This window comes from Hippoglossus stenolepis, chromosome 2 (genome assembly GCF_022539355.2).
Source record: "Hippoglossus stenolepis isolate QCI-W04-F060 chromosome 2, HSTE1.2, whole genome shotgun sequence".
Taxonomy (NCBI): domain Eukaryota; kingdom Metazoa; phylum Chordata; class Actinopteri; order Pleuronectiformes; family Pleuronectidae; genus Hippoglossus; species Hippoglossus stenolepis.
The window spans coordinates 10,622,854-10,642,039 of NC_061484.1; the positions used below are offsets into that span (position 1 = coordinate 10,622,854).

At 40.5% G+C, this 19,186-nt stretch overlaps 2 protein-coding genes across 2 annotated transcripts; both read left to right on the plus strand.

Annotated features, from left to right (window-relative positions):
- Nucleotides 1–763: 763 nt before the first annotated feature.
- mvb12a (multivesicular body subunit 12A) lies at nucleotides 764–7,171 on the plus strand. The gene is made up of 10 exons (XM_035144794.2): nucleotides 764–909; nucleotides 2,397–2,486; nucleotides 3,776–3,859; nucleotides 3,980–4,079; nucleotides 4,534–4,663; nucleotides 4,795–4,935; nucleotides 5,082–5,188; nucleotides 5,275–5,333; nucleotides 5,500–5,565; nucleotides 6,132–7,171. The coding sequence occupies exons 2-10, from the start codon at nucleotides 2,397–2,399 to the stop codon at nucleotides 6,216–6,218; spliced, it is 864 nt and encodes a 287-aa protein (XP_035000685.2). The 5' UTR covers nucleotides 764–909; the 3' UTR covers nucleotides 6,219–7,171.
- A 2,660-nt stretch (nucleotides 7,172–9,831) lies between these two features.
- LOC118123043 (transcription factor AP-4) lies at nucleotides 9,832–18,898 on the plus strand. The gene is made up of 7 exons (XM_035180121.2): nucleotides 9,832–10,203; nucleotides 12,745–12,910; nucleotides 13,088–13,186; nucleotides 13,522–13,692; nucleotides 15,200–15,346; nucleotides 15,435–15,605; nucleotides 16,117–18,898. The coding sequence occupies exons 1-7, from the start codon at nucleotides 10,115–10,117 to the stop codon at nucleotides 16,270–16,272; spliced, it is 999 nt and encodes a 332-aa protein (XP_035036012.1). The 5' UTR covers nucleotides 9,832–10,114; the 3' UTR covers nucleotides 16,273–18,898.
- The last annotated feature ends 288 nt before the right edge of the window (nucleotides 18,899–19,186 follow it).

The window sequence follows — 19,186 nt, forward strand, 5'->3', positions numbered from 1 at the left end:
TAAAAGATAAGGCAAAATGTTTCTCACTGTCAAAACCAGAAAACCAGAAAATCATACATGTATGTATGTATGTGTTTTTATATGTTTATATGCATATATATACTGTATGTACTGTATGTATGTATGTATGTATGTATGTGCATATATATATCTATTTATGTATGTGTGTATGTATGTTTGTGTTTTTATATGTACAGTATATATGCATATATGTACTGTATGTATGTATGTATGTATGTATGTATGTATATCTGCATATATGTACTGTATGTATGTATGTATGTATGTATGTATGTATGTATGTATGTATGTATGTATGTATGTATATCTGCATATATGTACTGTATGTATGTATGTATGTATGTATGTATGTATGTAGATGTATGTATGTTGTATGTATGTATATCTGCATATATGTACTGTATGTGTGTATGTATGTATGTATGTATGTATGTATGTATGTATGTATGTATGTATGTATGTATGTATATCTGCATATATGTATGTGTGTATGTATGTATGTATGTATGTATGTATATCTGCATATATGTATGTATGTATGTATGTATGTATGTATGTATGTATGTATGTATGTATGTATATCTGCATATATGTACTGTATGTGTGTATGTATGTATGTATTTGAACGACAGCTGTGACATGGACCTGTTTATTCTAACACAGCGGGGATGCTGCCCTCTTGCGTTCAGCTTCAGACTTGACTTGGTGGTATAGACACGTCTGACCGTATGACGTCATGCCCCGTGGCCTGATGGGAGTTGCAGTCAGATGGATTCAGTACTTCCTGCTTTGACGAGGAAGACCAAGACATTTCGACTGGTCGCTAAAAAGTAGTTTTCCTGTGGAGCCACAACCCCACGAAGAGACAGAAGCGAGCACACACTCAAAGTAAGTTTGTTCTCAAAGGATTGGACCTGTTTCCTCACCAGAAAGGAACTGGCCTCATTTTAAACAAGAAACAGCGAAGTTTAGTCAAAGTAACAAAGGTGAGCTGAGCTCTTCTTCTCATGGAGGGTCATGGGAAATGACTCAGAACCAGTTCACTCATTATTATTATGAATCATGTGTAACTTTGGAAAATCAAAGTGTGATCGTGTTGTTGTTAAAGTTTCCCGTGAAGCAGTCAAACTGTCAACCTCCAGCCAGGATTGATTTACCTGTGTATGAGTCGCTTTGACCTCACACCCTGATACTAACTCACCAAATAGGTTTAATACACTGGTGTCTGATTTGAGAAATAAGCTCTTTGTTCAATCCATATTAACTTAATTCATATTCTTATAGTTATCATTCACTACCTTTTCTTGATTCCTGATTGTCATTTCTTTATTTAACTTTAAAATGTGTTGAGTTTTTTGAGGATACAACAAAAATCACTGAGAACGTTAGATTATCATCATCCAGAATGATTGAGATAAATAAATAACAATAATAAAATATGTAATAAATAAAACAGAAACAAAACAAAAACAGCCATGGTTACAAGTGTTTATTTTCTGAGGATCTATATAAGAATAATGTCTTCAAATGTGTACATCAGTTTCCCACTGTGTCATAAATCAATATATTTTCTTTCAGTTTATTGATAATATACATTTTCTCTTACTCTGAGCTGAAAGGTCAATTGTTCCATTATATATATATATATCTTTCTTATATAATTTCAAACCCCTGTTAAATAGTCAGGGTTCAGAGACTTGTTTTTAATTTCATTTCATTTACTAAACTTTTCTCCATCTCGTGAAGACTGAGGGCAGTTTCAGCCTCTGAACATATGCAAAACAATTCCATACGTATATGGAAATATTTCATGAGGAGAACTGGTCAGCAATTCAAATCAGCAAACCAGGAAGGATGTTTTTGACTAGAATGTGTTTTTACAAAACAAATCTCATTTAAAGGAAATACAGACGGTCCCTGGTCAAACAGTCACTTTCTCATGAACTGACTTGCTGCTGGAGTTCGGGATGAATTCTTGCACTGAACACTTTTCCCTCTGTCCTTGAACGTTTAGCGCTGATGCAACTATTTAGACTGAATTGGGTCTTTCTGTCCCAGACAATGTCGCCTTGAGAAAACATCGATTATCAGACTGTGAATCGTAGCCTGCTCATTTCTGTGAGTCCACACTTTTTGTCACATGGACACAACAACTCTCATGATGCCATTAAGTTCCAGACAGAGCACGCACTCCTGCACCTAGGCCACCACAATCGTGTCGTCTGCACAACCGTGAAAATGCTTTTATTGGAATGTAACTGCGGACAGTGAGAAGACTGACAAGATTTTATTTACACATACATGTACGTGCCCACCATTCTGTTCTCTTTTCCTCCGTACGTCCTGATGTACATGTCTTTCCTTTCCTCCCTCAGATGTCTTTGATGGAGCGTGGGGCCGTCCGGCCAATTACGGCAGTGGCGTGGACCTCCAACACCAGCACCTGCCCCAAAGACTTCATCATGGTAGGAGCAGAGATGTAGAATAAAGGTTTTATACAGTTGGTCGTACACAATCCTTCTCTGGAGCCACTGGAATTCCATGTTAGACCATTTAGCTTCCAAATAAGTAGGAGGCGTAATGTGAGAATTACCAAATCTTCCATTCCTTGCTTTAGTGACGGATAAAATGAAAGATCTGCTCCCTCTCTCTTGTGGATTATACACTGAGGCCTAAAACAATGTTTGAAAAAACTCAAGAGTGGTATATTTTATAATAGATTATATCTGAAGGGAAAGAGTGTTGCAATTGTTTCTTGTGCTTGTAACAAAGGTGTGTTCAATATTTCACAAATAGAGAAAAGTCAAATTTTTTACACTAGATTGAAATGAAGAAAAGATTAGATGCAGCCTTACATTGGAAGTTAAAGTGGAAACACACACTGACATGATGTTTACATGCACAACAGTAATCTGACTGTTGACCTTATTCTGAAGAAACCATTATTTCTATAATCATGTTTACATGAGTCACTAATAGAACATTCCATATATATTCATGTTACACAGCATAGTCTGATAATAACATCAAGCAGTTGGCAACTGCTGTGCATTTCTCAGTGAAACACAAATCAGTTTATTGCCAAGTAGGTTTCCACATACATGGAATTGGCTGTGGTGTGTTAGTGCAATTATAAATATAAACAAATGTACTCGCTGTAGCCACCAGCTACAGTATTTCAGTGTTTCAAGTTGTACTGTAGATAGAGGGTGTTTACAATGTTATGTCAAATACTAAGAAAATGGAGTAACAGTTGACGTAAAAATGTAATCAGACGTAGCTGCACACTTCACGTAGGTCACTTTGTGTTTCGATGAGCTGTAAACTTGACCTTTAGAAACACACTGGTTGTTTAAACGTTCCATCAACTGACTGTAAACTTCCTCCTCAAAACACCCCGACAGAAAAACAAGGATGTTCTGCAGCCGCTCAATGTAAGAGTCTCGTGTTGTAACTTGATTGACCAACATCGACAAACTATAACGTAATAATTGTGTTCTTAATGGCACCCATTGGCGCAGGGTTGGTTTTTATCTTCTCTTCAAGTGGACGTAACACATTTTTGTTTCTTAATCCCTGCTTGCTTCTAATAAACAGGTACTTACTCAGGAAAAGCTCAGTCTCGTTCTGTTGACTCTCTCTAGTCTAAAGTCCAGATGCTTTCTCTTTCAATTTAATGAGATATGGATATGATGACAGATGTTTTATATGTCTCACTGCTCCCCTTCTCTTATCTCTCTCTGTCCCTCTGCAGATCAGCATCACAGAAGACGGATCAGCGGCGAACTTCACACGCAGCTTTGCGATAAAGTCTGGATATTACCTCTGTTACAGCAAGGTAACGGTTAATCAGATCAAAAAGAGACTTTTCATAAGCATATTATTTTTGTCTTGTATGTATTTGTGTTTCCTTTGTTCTCTGCACTTGCCCCCCCCCTGAGTCTCTCTCTTTTTATAGGACTTGATGGGTGGTATGGTGGTTTCAGACATTCAGCTTCTCTCAGACAAAGATGCAATTCCTCATGGCTACTGCTTTATCGCAGAGCACCTTGAAGCAAGTGAGTGCGCGCACACACAAACACATTTTACACGTTTTACATAAACATTCCTAATATTTATTGCAGATTGTGTCTTATGTACTTTTTTTTTTAGATTGTTTAATGTTCTCTCTTTAGCAGCTTTAATATGTGCACTGAACTCTGGGCCGAGTGAGCACGTGTGAGAATACAGCAGGCAAATGTGTGGAAAATTCACAGCATGGGGCGTATTGATGGACGCCAAAAATAAAATAAAAACAAAAGGAATACAAATAACTTAAAACCTCATGTCCTGCCTCCTGCATGCTCTACCCAGACGCCACCACTCGCCTGAATGTTCTGGACATTTCCCCCAGACAATCCCCTGTTGTGTTCTCAACATGTGAAAGGCAAACTCTGGAACATGTCCGGAGCCAATTTTCCGGACTTTTTCTAGAGTTGGTGTCTGAAAATGTTTTTCCTGTTTGTGTGTCAGAGGCCTGCGTCTCTAAGAAGAAGCGGGTGTGCGTGCGTGTCGTCCCAGTCGGCAGCGTGGACACAGCTGTGCTGGACATCAAACTGACAGCCAAAAGCAAAATGATGTTGCAGCATTACACATACGTGGGGTATGCACGCATTCAAACCTTTGACTTGCACCTGTTGTATCAATGCATTTCTTAAATCCCATCAACAGAGATGTTATTTTCTTCTCTACTGTACGTTTATCAGTGTATCATTACATGTGTCTTCGCCACAGAGAAATCAATGGTTACGTGTTGTGGAGCAGAAAGGGACCTTTTTCTAACCCCATGCCTCAAGCCAAACCACGCAGTGTGACCTTGGACATCCGCAGAATCTCCCTGGATCAAACGTTTCCTCCTCTGCCCCTCAGACCCAGGTATAATACTTTTTATAAGATAAGATAACAAGTGACAAGTTTGAAACCTCATCATTTGACTGTATATCTCTAAATCAAAAAGAAATAAGAGCGCATGGATTATTATTTTGTTCTTGCCAGTAATATCTTTCTGTTTGTTTCAACAGCAACCCCCCTCCACAGCCGCATGGTAAAGTGAGTCAGAGACGTCACAACCTCCAAATCAAGGACAACTTGGACAAACCTGCTGACAGCAGCCTCCAGGGAATCACAGGTACTCAATACTGTAATGGATGTGTCACAGTTTGTCACTGGAGGCAGCCCACTCACTCCGCTCTAACCCGCCCTCACTCTCCGCAGCTCTCGATGGAGTTCCTTTCAGCCTGCACCCAAAGTTTGATGCCCAAGCGAACGGGGCGGTACGTTTGACATTTTCAACAATGTTCGATGGATTCCTTTTCAAAATCAAGCAGTTTCGTTGTTGTGGTCACTTTATCTCTCACTCTGACCTTTTTCACCGCAAGTGTAATTACATAATCATGTGCTGACATTTCTTTCTTCTTGTTGTATCTCCCTCTCTCATAGGCTCTTCAGCTCAACTCTCAATTAAACAACATTCGTATAAAGTCTCTCCAAGACATTGAAAATGAGGTAGGCTCACATGTGACCCTTCATTTCAGCCAAATTGTTGAGAACATATTGTTCTCACCTCTCTCGTGGACAGATTTTCACCAAACTTGTTGGGATTAGTACTTGGTAGGGCGTCTTTCTCTATATTTTGGTCAAGGTCAACAAATGTATAGTCTAAAAAATATATTTGTCCTAATTAATTCATGTATAGCTTAAAAAAATATTTTATAGATTGCATCTCTGCATCCTATAGGACTATACACATGACCTGAAGCTTATATAGATGGAAAAAAATATTTTCAAACTATCTAATTTGCGGGGAAATGGCAGAAATGAGCTCAGATGGGCTTTATCCCTGTGACCCTGAAAGGATATGAAGTCAGAAAATGACACCATATAGTGTAGTAAAGCATTACTTTGCATAACTTTATCAACCAATAAGATCAGAGCCATCATCTACAGCTAATTTACATCAACCAATCATTCGTCATCATATGGTACAAAAGACGTTATGATGATGTCATTATAAAATGGTGTGAACTGTAAACTTTTGTATGAATGTACTAACTGTGGTATTTTTTTTTTAGTATAACTACACATTTGCTGTGGAGGAAATTGCTGCCAAGAGGACCAGACCATCTCTGCCAGCAGGAGGCGTCACATCAGATCAGTGATCGTTGCACTTACAATATCAGGGTTTCATGTTTTACTCTGTCCAAATGATTTTTTTAGGATGACATCTCATTGTGGTAGATGGTACAGATGAAGGATTATCATACCTACATTTAGATTAATAATATTAGGCTTTAAAGATCATAATTTATCATAACGGAGCCAGTTGAAGGGTCATTGAAGGGCACTACTATTCTGAATGACACAGTCAGTTGATCATTTCAGGTCATGCTTTTTTTTTTTTTCATCTTTCATGAAAGGAAACGCCTGTTTAAAAGAGATTATACGTGTCATCATACCGTCTGAACACATGTTCAACTGTTTACCTTTTGTAAGAATGCAGCCTTTATAGATGTTATGGGGTTTCTTATGTAATGTATCTATGAACCTGTAGAGTATCTGCTGTGTACCTGCTGCTCATCTTCACTTTTACTAATGTAATTATCGAAAAATGAGAATTGTTACAAATGAAGAATGCACTTGCCATTTATTTAAGATGTGTTCTCCTGCTCTGTTGTGAATGTTGCCTGCGACGCATCTTGAATTTGTTCGATTCTTAACTATTTCCTGACGTGGAGCTGTAACACTGTCAGTGCTTTGTGGATGAGCTCTGCTGCATCTGATAATCTGCAGATAGACTAACATATCTAAATGTAGGATGTAGTGCATTTCTTGTATGAGGAGTAGCCTATTATCAGGCTTGTAGTATTTCAAAAAAATATCCTATTTTAAAGGTGTAAGGAGGAAAGTTATATATGTTACACTTTGTGTTTGTCATACTAAAAGATATGTGGAGAAAAGGGGAGAGTATCGTTTTTATAAATGTGGGCGGGATTAAGGGCCAAATATTTGTATATCTCCTTGTATAATCTATAATATATATATTTTTTTGTTTTTATTACGGTGTTGTAAAGTTTTATTGCATGGGGAAAAAATAAAAACCTATGAAACCCTACTTCAGGTGTGTTGGTTTTACGCACAGCTTTTTGTTAAGGAACAAAGTTTTCTGCATTGAGGCAGATGTCATGCTTGAAGACTGTGAGAAACTTAGAGATACGGTTTGAGAATGTGGATTGATGACATGCAGTCGGCAAGGAGAAGAGAGACAATACAATACAAGTACGTCTTTGAAAAATATTTATTATCGTAGCTCGGTGTGAGCAGTGAACAGTCGGTCAAATTGAAGACAAAGAAAAAAAGTGAGGAGTGAGCATGTACTAAGTTTGTTTTCAAGGCTTTGCGTCAGTTTCTGTTTGCACATTAGTACACTGGAGTTAAAAGCCTCAACATCCCACTGAGGAACACCAGGCCGTCTAGCAGGTGGACGAGGATGTCATGTCTCAGGAATGCCTAGAGGGAATGTCTTCAGTTTTGGCACATACATTGACTTGGCCTTAAGGTTGGACTGATTAGATTTTGGTGATCAGAGATCAGAGGTCACTGTGACCTCACCAAACACGCGAGGAATTCAGGCAATAATTAAATTCGACAGAAATGTTGAATAAGGTAAAATGATGAGGTGCTGACATTTTATATCCAGAAGGTCAACTTCACTGTGATGTCATTATGTTCGATTCAACCTGTGATGAAGCTCACATATCAGTCCTCTGTAAAAAATGAAGACATGTTTGAAATTATTCACTGGATTCATATTAGTTTGACGACAATATATTAAAAACTTACATTTCACAACAAAAAAAAAACTTACACACAATACTTTTATTAAATTACTTAAATTCTAAAGTCTTCACTACATACACATGTATGCATAAAACCATGAGCCGGTAACTTTTAGTTCAAAAAGGTTTTTTAACATGTTTTATTTCTATGTTTTTATTTTTGACACCAATGACAGGACCAGCATGAGCGCTAAATCAGAGGAGCCTCTGAAGGAGATTATAATCTCTAGATATATCAGACCAGTCAAGATGAGAGAGAACCGGGAACATTACAGTAATTAAGAGGTTGTGATAATGATTCAGTCGAAAAGATCCAGCAAAAGAAATCCTGTCTGTCCCTGCACACATAGATTTTACACTCCAATTTAATAATACAAATATATCTCAGGATTTGCCATTTTTCAATTCAGGGTTATCAACTGAAAATTGTTGTATTATTAATTTTAGATCCATTCTATTCATTTTTGTTTCTACTATAATCTAAACATTGGCTTCACTGACAGGTTGACACCTGTAGAAAATGTAGCCCTACAGTTTTTACAGGTCTTTACCATTTTGACAATATTTGTCCACGTAAATGCAGCAATCCACGTTGTTGGAAACAAACGTTTTGGTGCAGTACTGCCACCTGCTGCTCGTTGCTGGTCTGTTCATGCTGTTTGCTAGAAGACATTACCTCATCGTCTCCCTCCATAACTAAATGTTCCAACCTGGAATTGAATGCACCTTTTTATAAATAATCTTTTTTTCAGTTTGCAACTTTCGTGATCAAGGAGTCAAATTTCACTGCTGCTAAATTTAATTACTAATTATTAATTGTGTATAACAGGTTCTAACTATAAAATTAAAAGCTGATTTTGATCGGGGGGGATTTATCTACCGGGGCAAAAAAGATCGGTGGGCGTCTATTGATCTGGCTTGAAGATGTCATAGTGATAATACAGGTGTAACCTTTAGGTCTCTACTGATTTCAGTTTTCAATGGGATTGAGTCATGGATTGATTATCCAAAGTAAGGCACTGGCCCATGGGCCCAATGGCTCAGAGGGCCCCTGTGCCAAATGCCACTGACAGACACACAAACAACCACAAAGAGACCCAAGGTGACAACAAGGAGATGCAAAATGACTACAAGACAAAAAAAACCCACAACATGGCGTAAAACAATCACACGCAAGATGACCATGAAGATTGTATATGTCCGTGTCCATGGATTAAGTGATTAATAACCTATTAGCAAATATATATATATATAATAATATAACTAGCAGGGACATGATGAAGCTAAAATGTATGCAACCTATAATGCGAACATATGTCATTAGAGTAAAATGTAATAATTCTATATTATCTTATCTATAGTAAACTTTCAGCATTAGTGTCATAGAAGTGACGTAGTGTTGTTCCTTCATCACTGAAGATTCAAGCTGTTTATTGACACACTGGTTATACATATGTTATCGTGCATAAAACCATAGCAACAATAAAGTAGCTATAGCCGTAAAAGACAAAACAACAGAGAAATAAACAGAATAAAAAGTGCAATTGTGAAATAAATATACTATAATTTATAAGAACACTCAGTATGAAGATGTGATAATAGTCACACTTTTGTGAAGTTGAGCAGCCTAATTTTTGCAAACAAAAAATACACAAATATATATATATATATATATGTGTTGTATATCTCCTTGTATATATATAGATGCATAAACATGTATGTATTTTTATATAATGCCTGAGGTGTGTGAGGGTCTGATTTGTTCCAGCACATTTACACAGAGAGGTTTGTTTGTTCTGCTTTCCGGAAAACGGTCTCTGATTCCAACCAGCTGTTTCCCGCCTCACACGGATCAGCTGCACACACACACACACACACACACACAGAGTAGTAGGCGGAGGCATCAGACACACACACACACACAGTGAGGCAATAGGCGGAGGCAGGAGGCCACACACACACACACACACACACACACACTGGAGGGAACCCCATCAGCTGTGGCGAGAAGCAACACAGCTTCAACTTACGTGTGTTTTTGTGAGCGCAGCTGTCGACCATCCACACGCTCCTGCCGCGGGATCTGCAGACATGCGCCGCTGAGGAGAAGCGTGAGATCCGTGCGGGCGAGGACCAGAACATCACAGCGTGTGAGCGAGGGACGCGGTGGAGGGAGAGGACACGGAACACACGGGCTTGGAGACGGCGGCTGTGAAAGCATGGAGTATTTCATGATGCCCACCGAGAAGATGTCTTCCTTGCAGCAGTTCAAGAAGACGGAGAAGGACGTGATCGGGGGTCTCTGCAGGTGCGTGAGCAGCTCTGCGTCTCCACACCGCGCCGCTCCTTCATGTGCCCGTAGCGCGTGTCTGTCCCTGTTGTGTGTGTGTGTGTGTGCGTGTGAGAGCTGCGGTCCGTCTCCGCTTAGCATGCTAGCCGTTAGCTCCGCCGCGGTGCCCTGGCAGCACGGTGGTTGTGGACATTAGCCGCTTGTTGTGGCAGCTGCCGCCGCCGCCGCGCTCCTCGGCGAGGGGACACGCGGTGTGTCCCGCCCGTGTCGTTACGTGTAACTCCCCCCGCTGACATGTTGCAACTCACCGGGCGCGTTTAGCCGCCGCTCGGCTCTGGGATATGTAAATCCCCCGCACGAAATCAATACATTTGCGTCCAGTGGAACAGCAACCACGTGGTAGTTAACGTGCTGCCCGCTGCCGCGCTGCTCCGAACACGATCCCCTGTTAGTAAAGACACGTTTCATCACACGGTTTAACTCGGTTTTATTGCAGTGATGTGGCGGCTGGTTCGGTGTCGAGGGGGTGAATAAGGATCTGGGGAGTTGGTGTTTCCGCGTCGTTGTAAAGCTCCGTGGCTGCGTAGCGTGCTACAATTAGCTTAGCCTGGCTAGCTACTTGGCTGCCAGTGTTTTCCTGCTGCACCGTGGATGTACACACCGACTTATTTTCCCTCACTTGAACCCGCTCGTTTCACTGACACACATACTGTTATCAGCAGGCGGGCGTGTGTGTGCGTGTGTGTGTCTGTTAGCAGCAGGCTAACGACGACGTGCTAGCTCGGTTAGCAGGAGGAAAGCATTGTTCTCCATGATGCCAGGGGGCCTGCGGCTGTAGCGGAGTCACATTTCCCCGCTGCTGCCGTCCAGGTGCGCCCTCCTCCGGCCATGGTGGAGGTCCGCAGCTCCTGGCGGCTCCAGCTGTCAACAGCGGATTTGTTCCCCTGCAGGAAACCAGACACGCTCACACATGTGGCTGTTTTCTAGCTGATCGATCGGAATCAGTTTTTTTTATTAATGGCTTGTTTATTTATCAACAACAATAAACAACAATCTTCACAAATGTTTAGTGTCAAGAAGTAGAACGAATTGACTTGAAGGAGAAAAGAGAAAAACACTCAGAACCAGGTAAAAGACAAAAACATGAATAAAACATCAATATGCTCACGTGTATGTAAGAGCCAGTTCACGGTCATACAAGCAGATAGTTTATTATTAATATTATCAATAATAAATATTATTTGATACAATTTCATTTATGGTTATTTGTATGGGTGGCACAGCCCCCATTTCAAGTCAAAGTCCTCCGCCTTATCAAGTAGATCTGAACCATTGTTTTAAACATCCTCATGAAGTGAGCACGTGTTCAATAAATCATCTTTCATGGTTGGTTAATTTAGTCCCAATATAACATTTTAAATGTTGCAGCCACCATGAGGGGTTTAACCAGCAGATGTGTATATTGAGGGACTTTCCACATAAGATACAAGTACACAATTACTCCATTTGAGGAACTTAGAGCTTTTGACATTGTCTCGACCGCTGTCTGTGCTTTTAGTTACTTGTAAACACTCGCTCACTTGTAAACACACAGCTTTAAATCAAGTCAGACTCTTTAAATTTAGCTCAGAGACCCCCCCCCCCCTCACACATACACACACTGATCTTTTTGTTGAAGCAAGCTAGAGCTGTGCCCTCTGTCAGACCTTTGTCAATGTTCTAAACATCCCAGATCTGGTTCTTCAGGTTTGTTGTCTTCTTGGTCCGGTGACCGTCTTTTTGCCTTAATGGTTCACCTATTTCCCAGCCTGAGTAAATATGTTAAGAGATGGTATTGCCCCCATAACATCCACCCTCGTGGGGTGGAGTTGAGTGAGAGGGCACAGAGTTCAGTCAAACTCAGAAGACCTCCATGCAGCTCGCCTGAGGAATGTAGAGAGTTCAGGAGGGAGGTCCGGTAAAGCCCCAGGTTAAAGGTTCTGAGTGTCAGAGATTGCAGGTGATCATGAGCTTTATTGTCGCAGAGCATCAGATTTATTAATCCAGGATTTGTCTCTGCTTTTATCTGTAGGGCTGCAACAATTAGTTAATTTAAACACATTTTAAACTACCTATTTGAAAATATTTCAGTTTAGTTAATTGGAATCCAATAATTTCCAGCTATTTTGGAAAATAAACAAACATTTGATGGTTTCTGGTTCTCTAGTTGAAGAAATGATTGCTTATCTTGATCGTACATTATAGTAGACTGAATGTTTTGCGGTTTTGGACAGTCGACAGTTGATAATGTCACCGTATGCCAATTTTTTTGTGGACAAACTATTCTTTTATTACCAAACAATCTAGTAAATAAAATAAAATAAATGTAAAAAGCAGTCTGATCAAAACTAAAAACAACATTTAGTTCCTTCTTTTTGATGCACTACCTCATGCAAATTTTTAGGATATTTCCATATTTTATTTATAACAAGATTATGCAAACAAGGAGCTTATACAGCCTCACTGGGAACAACTCTTGCATGGACAGAATAGTGATCATGTTTCTCTTTCTGACCTCAGCCTGGCCAACATCCCGCTCAGTCCGGAGACGGCCCAGGACCAGGAGAGACGAATCCGCCGCGAGATCGCCAACAGCAACGAACGCCGGCGAATGCAGAGCATCAATGCCGGCTTCCAGTCCCTCAAAACACTCCTGCCCCACACAGACGGGGAGAAACTCAGCAAGGTGCCAACACTTGACCTTTTGACGGTGTAGATCATAGCTCAGGATGATGAATCTTTAAAAGCTGGGGCACAGGGGTCATTGGTCTTGATTGGAGTCTCCTCTCTGCTTCAGCAACAGTTTTGTCTTTAGAGTCTTTAAAGTTAAATGTCCTTGTGCTGCTCTTTTCATCCCTGCCAGGCGGCCATCCTGCAGCAAACATCGGACTACATCTTCGCTTTGGAGCAGGAGAAGACACAGCTCCTGGCACAGAACAACCAGCTCAAACGCTTCATCCAGGTAATAGCCGGTGCCTTTTTTCCCACCTTTGTGTCTCCATGTGGATAAAACCAGGTTGCTTTATCCCATTCTAGACTGATCATATATACCGTACATTACCACTAACAACTTTTCCCATCCACTGGCAGGTTTGACCTTGTTCACATGCATGATACAGTAAAACTGCAGAGACTTAACTTTGTTGTTTTTTAGCTTCTGATTTGCTTTTTCATAATGCATCTCAGCATTGTCAATCAAAGCTCTCTTTCAAAAGTATTTATGTTGTGGCCAATAGTTTGAAATATGCACATTGACTCTTTTAAATTGAACTCTACATTGTCTCGGTGTCCTTTCAGGAGTTCAGCGGTTCGTCACCAAAGAGGAGGCGAGCGGAGGAGAAGGATGAAGGGATCGGCTCTCCAGACACTCTGGAGGAGGAGAAGGTGGAGGAGCTGAGGAGGGAAATGTTAGAGCTGCGACAGCAACTGGACAAGGAGCGCTCGGCTCGTATGCAGCTGGAGGAGCAGGTGAGACTTTATGACTCATAAATGGCTAAATTGCTCTCAAAAGGTTCTCAGCATTTATTTCAGTAGTGAAGGAAGAAGTAGATTTAACAAAGACGGTACGTTTTTGATTCTGAGACTAACTTCTCGATCTGATCCGTGCTTATGGTCTGTGATGCTTTGTTTCTGTGTCTATTGTCAATTGAAGCTGAAGGCCACACGATGAGGATCATGACCTAAGACAACCATAACCCATCCTCACCTACTGAACACTGCTTCTATTCCAAATTTAATGTTTACATTTCAAAACAGACAATTGCTCAAGCTTCAGTTCAACTAGAAATAAAACATAATAGGTGAACATAGAAAGAGGAGGAAACGCAGATGAAAATTAAGTCCACATCTTTAGGTCACAAACTTATCTAATCTAGATGTCTCACTGGATATTAGATGCCAACATATACAAACCAGATTTCAGATATAGCAGCCATTTTTACCTTACGTGATCACCCGTCCACTTTAACATGGTGGGAGCTGCTGCTGGTGACAGATTTACCTGTCACCACCAGCCAATGCCTGGCACCCAGCTCACATCCTGGATCTACCTGAACAGCAGGTTACCACGGAGGCGACTCAATAGTTGGTAAAGACAAACAGAAACTTTAACGGGCAGTGAAAGAGGAATGTAAACAGAAGGTAAGATGCAGGAGTGAGATAATTCTCATGAGTCTTAAATAAGTAGGGAACATTTCACTACGTGTGTGTTTATCATACAATGAAGGTCCCATTTTTTTAACACTTAGATCTGAACTGAATGCTTGTCTATCTTATTGTGTGAGGGGTTGAGAAATGACCGTAGTGACTTCATTGTCAAAGCTTTTGCGAATTTTCACAACACAGGACTTTTTTAAAGGGGGATTCCAAAAATTTGAGCATTGCACTTTTTAAGTTATTCACAAGAATGCGAACATTATTCTCTTTGTTCCAAAAGTTCGCAGTTCTGAAATGGAGTCGAGCAGTGAGGAGGATTAGGTCCATCCAATCCTGATAAGCCGTAGGGAACAAAGAGAATGTCATCCTCTGATCAAGGAGCTGGGAAATTATCTTGAACGCTTCCAAGTCTATTTCTGGTTGTCAGTGGTCCAGTTATATGCACTACCAGCACTGAGACCACATATTAAACAGATGAAAATCCTTGATCCCAAACAACTCTCTGGATGCATTTGGCAGAGGAGAAAAAAAATTAGGCAAATCAAACCTGTCCGTAAAACATTAATGGCAGTGAAAAGCCAAGTGTGTAAACATGATTGTTGATCTTATTATTTTAAGACGAAAAACAAACGTTAATCTTTTTATTTCCTAATATGTAACACCAGTGCTCAAGATGATTGTGCTAGAACTTAAATCAATTGTTATATTTGCTAGGTTTTTATGTATATTTGCTCAGTAATTTAAAGGCCTTGTATATGTGTGAGTTGGTCTTAAGTGGTTTGATATAATAAACATACCTGTGTATTTTGTGTGTGCACAGGTGCGCTCTCTGGACACCCAGCTGCACCCAGAGCGTCTGAAGGTGATCACCCAGCAGGTGGAGGAGGAGCAGGCGCTCATCCAGAGCCAGACGCTGTTACGGCTGCAGCAGATCCACGCTGCCGACCGGCAAACACACAGTCCGCAGGTGAGAGCCGTAAACACCCACACACAGAAAAGACACAAAGAAAATTGCATTCTTATTTTAACTCATTCATATCTTGTCTGTCCTCCAGGTGCTGGCTCCTCCCACTCACCCTGCCCCAACCCATCACGCCACAGTCATCGTCCCAGCTCCGACACTAACCCAGCACCCCCACCATCACGTCACCGTGGTGACCATGAGCCCGTCTGCCCACACCAGCACTGTCTCCACGTCCAGACAGAACCTGGACACCATTGTGCAGGTACATGTTTGTTGTACTCTATGGGGACGTTTTAAAGGGTATTGTTTTTCTTCTACTCTTGTCTGATTGGGTGCTAGTTTGTAAGGAAGATTACACACAACAAATGAACTGATTACCACAAACCTCCGTGGAAGGAGGTGATATGGGTCAAGGAAGAACCCATTAAATTTTGGTGTAGATTCAAATCAGGGGGTGGATTCAGGATTTTTTTCCCCCTTCAGTTAACATTGAAACAAAAGTTGTTATTCAACACTTTCACAGTTTTCCCAGACAAAAATGTATGGATTTTGTTGGGGGGGAAATCAGGTACATTTATGGGACTGATTTCAATGACTGTGTGAAATTTGGTGAACATTGAATGTAAGGGGACTGTTTTAATCCTGGCATTTGTAGGACCATTCTAGATTTTATTATTTAATACTCAAAATATTTGTTTTCACCTAAGATCTGTCTCTGAGTGGAGTGAAACTTTTCCGCATCCATCAGTGTTTTCCATCGTCTCTCCTCTCAGGCCATCCAGCACATTGAACGCACTCAGGAGAGGAGAGCCAGCGCTGAGGAGGACCAGAGAAGAGCCGTCATCGTTAGCCCCGCCCACGCGGCCATGGACACCGCCTGCTCAGACACAGACACCGACACGGAGGGAGAGGACTGCTCAATGAACTGACCCACCCCCCCAAACAGACACACACTCTCTCTCTCTCTCTCTCACAAACACTTAAAATGCCTACTCACTGTAAAATTCCCTCCAGGAGCTTGACTACTTTTTAAAAAGAGAATTTGTCTTTGGCATTATCCAAACTCCTACATCCAGTGGTTAAGCTCAGTGTCAGTCTTGTACTGTAAAATCTCTGAAGATTGAAAACATAGGATGGTCAGCGTGCGCAGGAGGCCCCGTGGGATTTCTCGAGGCTGTTTTTAGTGTCTGAGCCGGTCTGTCGCTACTTGAAAACGTTAGGGTCTCCGCTCGTAAACAGCTATCATTCATCCGTCTGCCCTTCTTTTTTGTGTTGGTGTGTGCTACCGTCACAGCATCAGTTACCCGTCGTCTCTGGCACGCTGACAGTATTATTTGTGCTACATGTTAATGGGTTTAGTGTAACGGAGAGTTGAATGTAACGACACAATAAGCAAGCAGCTCTTGATTCTGTAAAGGGATGTGAAGTGGCAGTTATTTCTTCCCCTGTCTTGACCTTGTTTGTCTTTATTCCCCTTTTATGTCCTTTCAAACCCGACAAACAACAGAGGGCATTTCAAAATTTAAACTTTTGGGAAAAAACACACTTAATCACAAAGTTAAATTGAGGAAACATGGAAAGAAATTCCATCAGATTTACTTGAAGAAAAAAAAGCCCTTACAAAATAAGCTTTTGAACAATATACATGAATCATCTTTTGGTTATAATGTTGTCCACGTGTTTGTTAACTTTTTTCCTTGTCATTGTTACTGAATGTTTAAGGTGAACGTTTTGTTATAACGAGATTAACAACTTTAAAATTGGAGGTTTGGAGGCCTTCACATGAATTAAGAACGGTTTCAACCACAGTCGGCCCATTCATCTGGTATTAGCTGGTGATGGTGGTTGTAGCTCCCCTGACTTAAAAAAAAAAAAAAAGAACCAAATTTTGGTTTGTGACTTGAAAACATTTACCAGCATTTTGTAACCGACTGGCGTTGATTTTTAATCAATTTCATACAGTCCCACTGAATACAGTTTTGAGAAAATGTAAAGTTCGGCTGATGTTGAAAATCTGAAAAGCAGATTTTGAGGATTGACATGCGAACGAAGCATGAAGGCTTCCAGTGTTCCCTCCAGACTTCAGTCTTATCTTCTGCTCTTGGTTTGTAGATTTTAGTGACTATGCACTAGAGTTTTTTGCTATTTATGCAAACCTATCTTCAGTCCATTTGTCGGTGCCATTTATACACGAGGTGAAGTTATCTATGCACCGTTGGTAGGTGTGTACATTACACCTACAGTACATGTATGAAACTTGATATGCTTGTATCAAAGAATGTAGGCGTCTCTTCGTGCAAAGGGGATTTGTCAACCTGGTGCTCCACAGACGAGCAGTGAACCCAAGGCCAGAACTATTACGTAACTTCACACTTAATCATGTTTCCTGAATTTGTTGTTTCCATATTATGGAATTAAAGCAGGGGATCAGGGTGGATAGAAAAATGGCAGCACATTCTATGTTGAACATAATAGGTTAACTTCTTTCTGAACTCCATCCCAAAAGCATCACTTAACAAAAGAAAACTGTCAAACAAGGATTCAGCAGCTGAAGTTATTAGTTATTAACTAAGCACGGTGATGATAGGTCGATGTATGTTTTCAGTGCATTAAATGCCCCAAAAAAGCGCTCCTCCATCATTGAGACGGAAATATAAACCTAAAGGACTGAACTGCAGATTTTCCCCTACAAACCCCATCTCTCTGTAAATCGCACCGAGTCTGTCCACCTCATGTTTCGTCGTTTGTATTTCTCCCGGGAATCTGACTGGAAATCCCTGCTCCGGGCGTCTCTCCTGTCACACTCGATTTGATTCGCCGACTTGATGCTGTAAACATTCCTTTTCTTTGGATTTATATCTTGTCTTTTGATCTCTTTACGTCTTCTGTTGCCAATTGAATGCATGTTACTAATTGCTGTTTCCTCTTGTCTAAAGTGGGATTTTGTTTTGACATTTTTTGTTTATTTTTTTTATGGGTTTTCCATATTATTTTTTTCTATAATCACATGACTGATGCGTTCAGTGTGAAACTGTCTTGTGTGGACGCTTCAGTCGCTGACATCAGTTTCTATGTCTGGTTAGATTAGTGTCTTTCATGCCAAACCAGGAGGGAGGGGCTCATTTTGTTAAAGCGCTTGTTGTTCTGCAGACAGAAGTTAAACCACAGCCGGAGAGTAGCTGAGGTTTGTTGTTGGTCAGAAAAACACTTGTACTTTGTGTTGCAGCACTGCTGTCGTTTGGTGGAACTTTGCGATATTTGATATGAAGCACTTGCTGTTCTGTACTGCCTGAATCAATGATGAGGAAGGTCGTTTTTTTTGCCATTTATTTTTCGTAAGCCCTTCGCTGTGACGCAATTTCACATCTGTCTATTGTGTTCTGCTTTTCTGACTTTTTCATTCGTTTGTATTGGTCCCGTTTTCCATTTTTCGGTGACGAGCTATTTTTTATACATTTATTTGTGATTTCTGTTTTGTTTTATTTTTTTCCATCAGTCCAGGTCGATGAGAAGCTGTTATATTTTGTTTATAAAAAAAAAACTTGGGTAAACAGACCTTTGTAAAGATGAAAAAAAAATAAAATTTGTACTTTTTTTATTACACCTCTTCTGATTACTGGAGTTCTTCAATTATACGTGTGACCTTTTCTGTCCACCAGGTGGTGATATTGAGCAGCACCTAAGGGAAATTTGGTTGTTTCAGAAGAGCGCACAACTCCACCAAAGCCCAACCGTCCACTTACAGAACAAAATTTAAATCCACTAGATCTGGATTTTTTATTTTGATCTGCACCAAATTGCACATATTTGTAAATATTAGCCCACTAAACATGTAAGAGCTTT

Coding starts and splice junctions, on each gene's coding strand:
- mvb12a (XM_035144794.2), top strand. CDS start 2,397: ATGTCTTTGATGGAGCGTGGGGCCGTCCGGCCAATTACGGCAGTGGCG. Junction 3,860..3,979: donor ATTACCTCTGTTACAGCAAG/GTAACGGTTAAT, acceptor CTCTTTTTATAG/GACTTGATGGGTGGTATGGT. Junction 5,189..5,274: donor CAGCCTCCAGGGAATCACAG/GTACTCAATACT, acceptor CACTCTCCGCAG/CTCTCGATGGAGTTCCTTTC.
- LOC118123043 (XM_035180121.2), top strand. CDS start 10,115: ATGGAGTATTTCATGATGCCCACCGAGAAGATGTCTTCCTTGCAGCAG. Junction 10,204..12,744: donor GTGATCGGGGGTCTCTGCAG/GTGCGTGAGCAG, acceptor TTCTGACCTCAG/CCTGGCCAACATCCCGCTCA. Junction 15,347..15,434: donor GGCAAACACACAGTCCGCAG/GTGAGAGCCGTA, acceptor TCTGTCCTCCAG/GTGCTGGCTCCTCCCACTCA.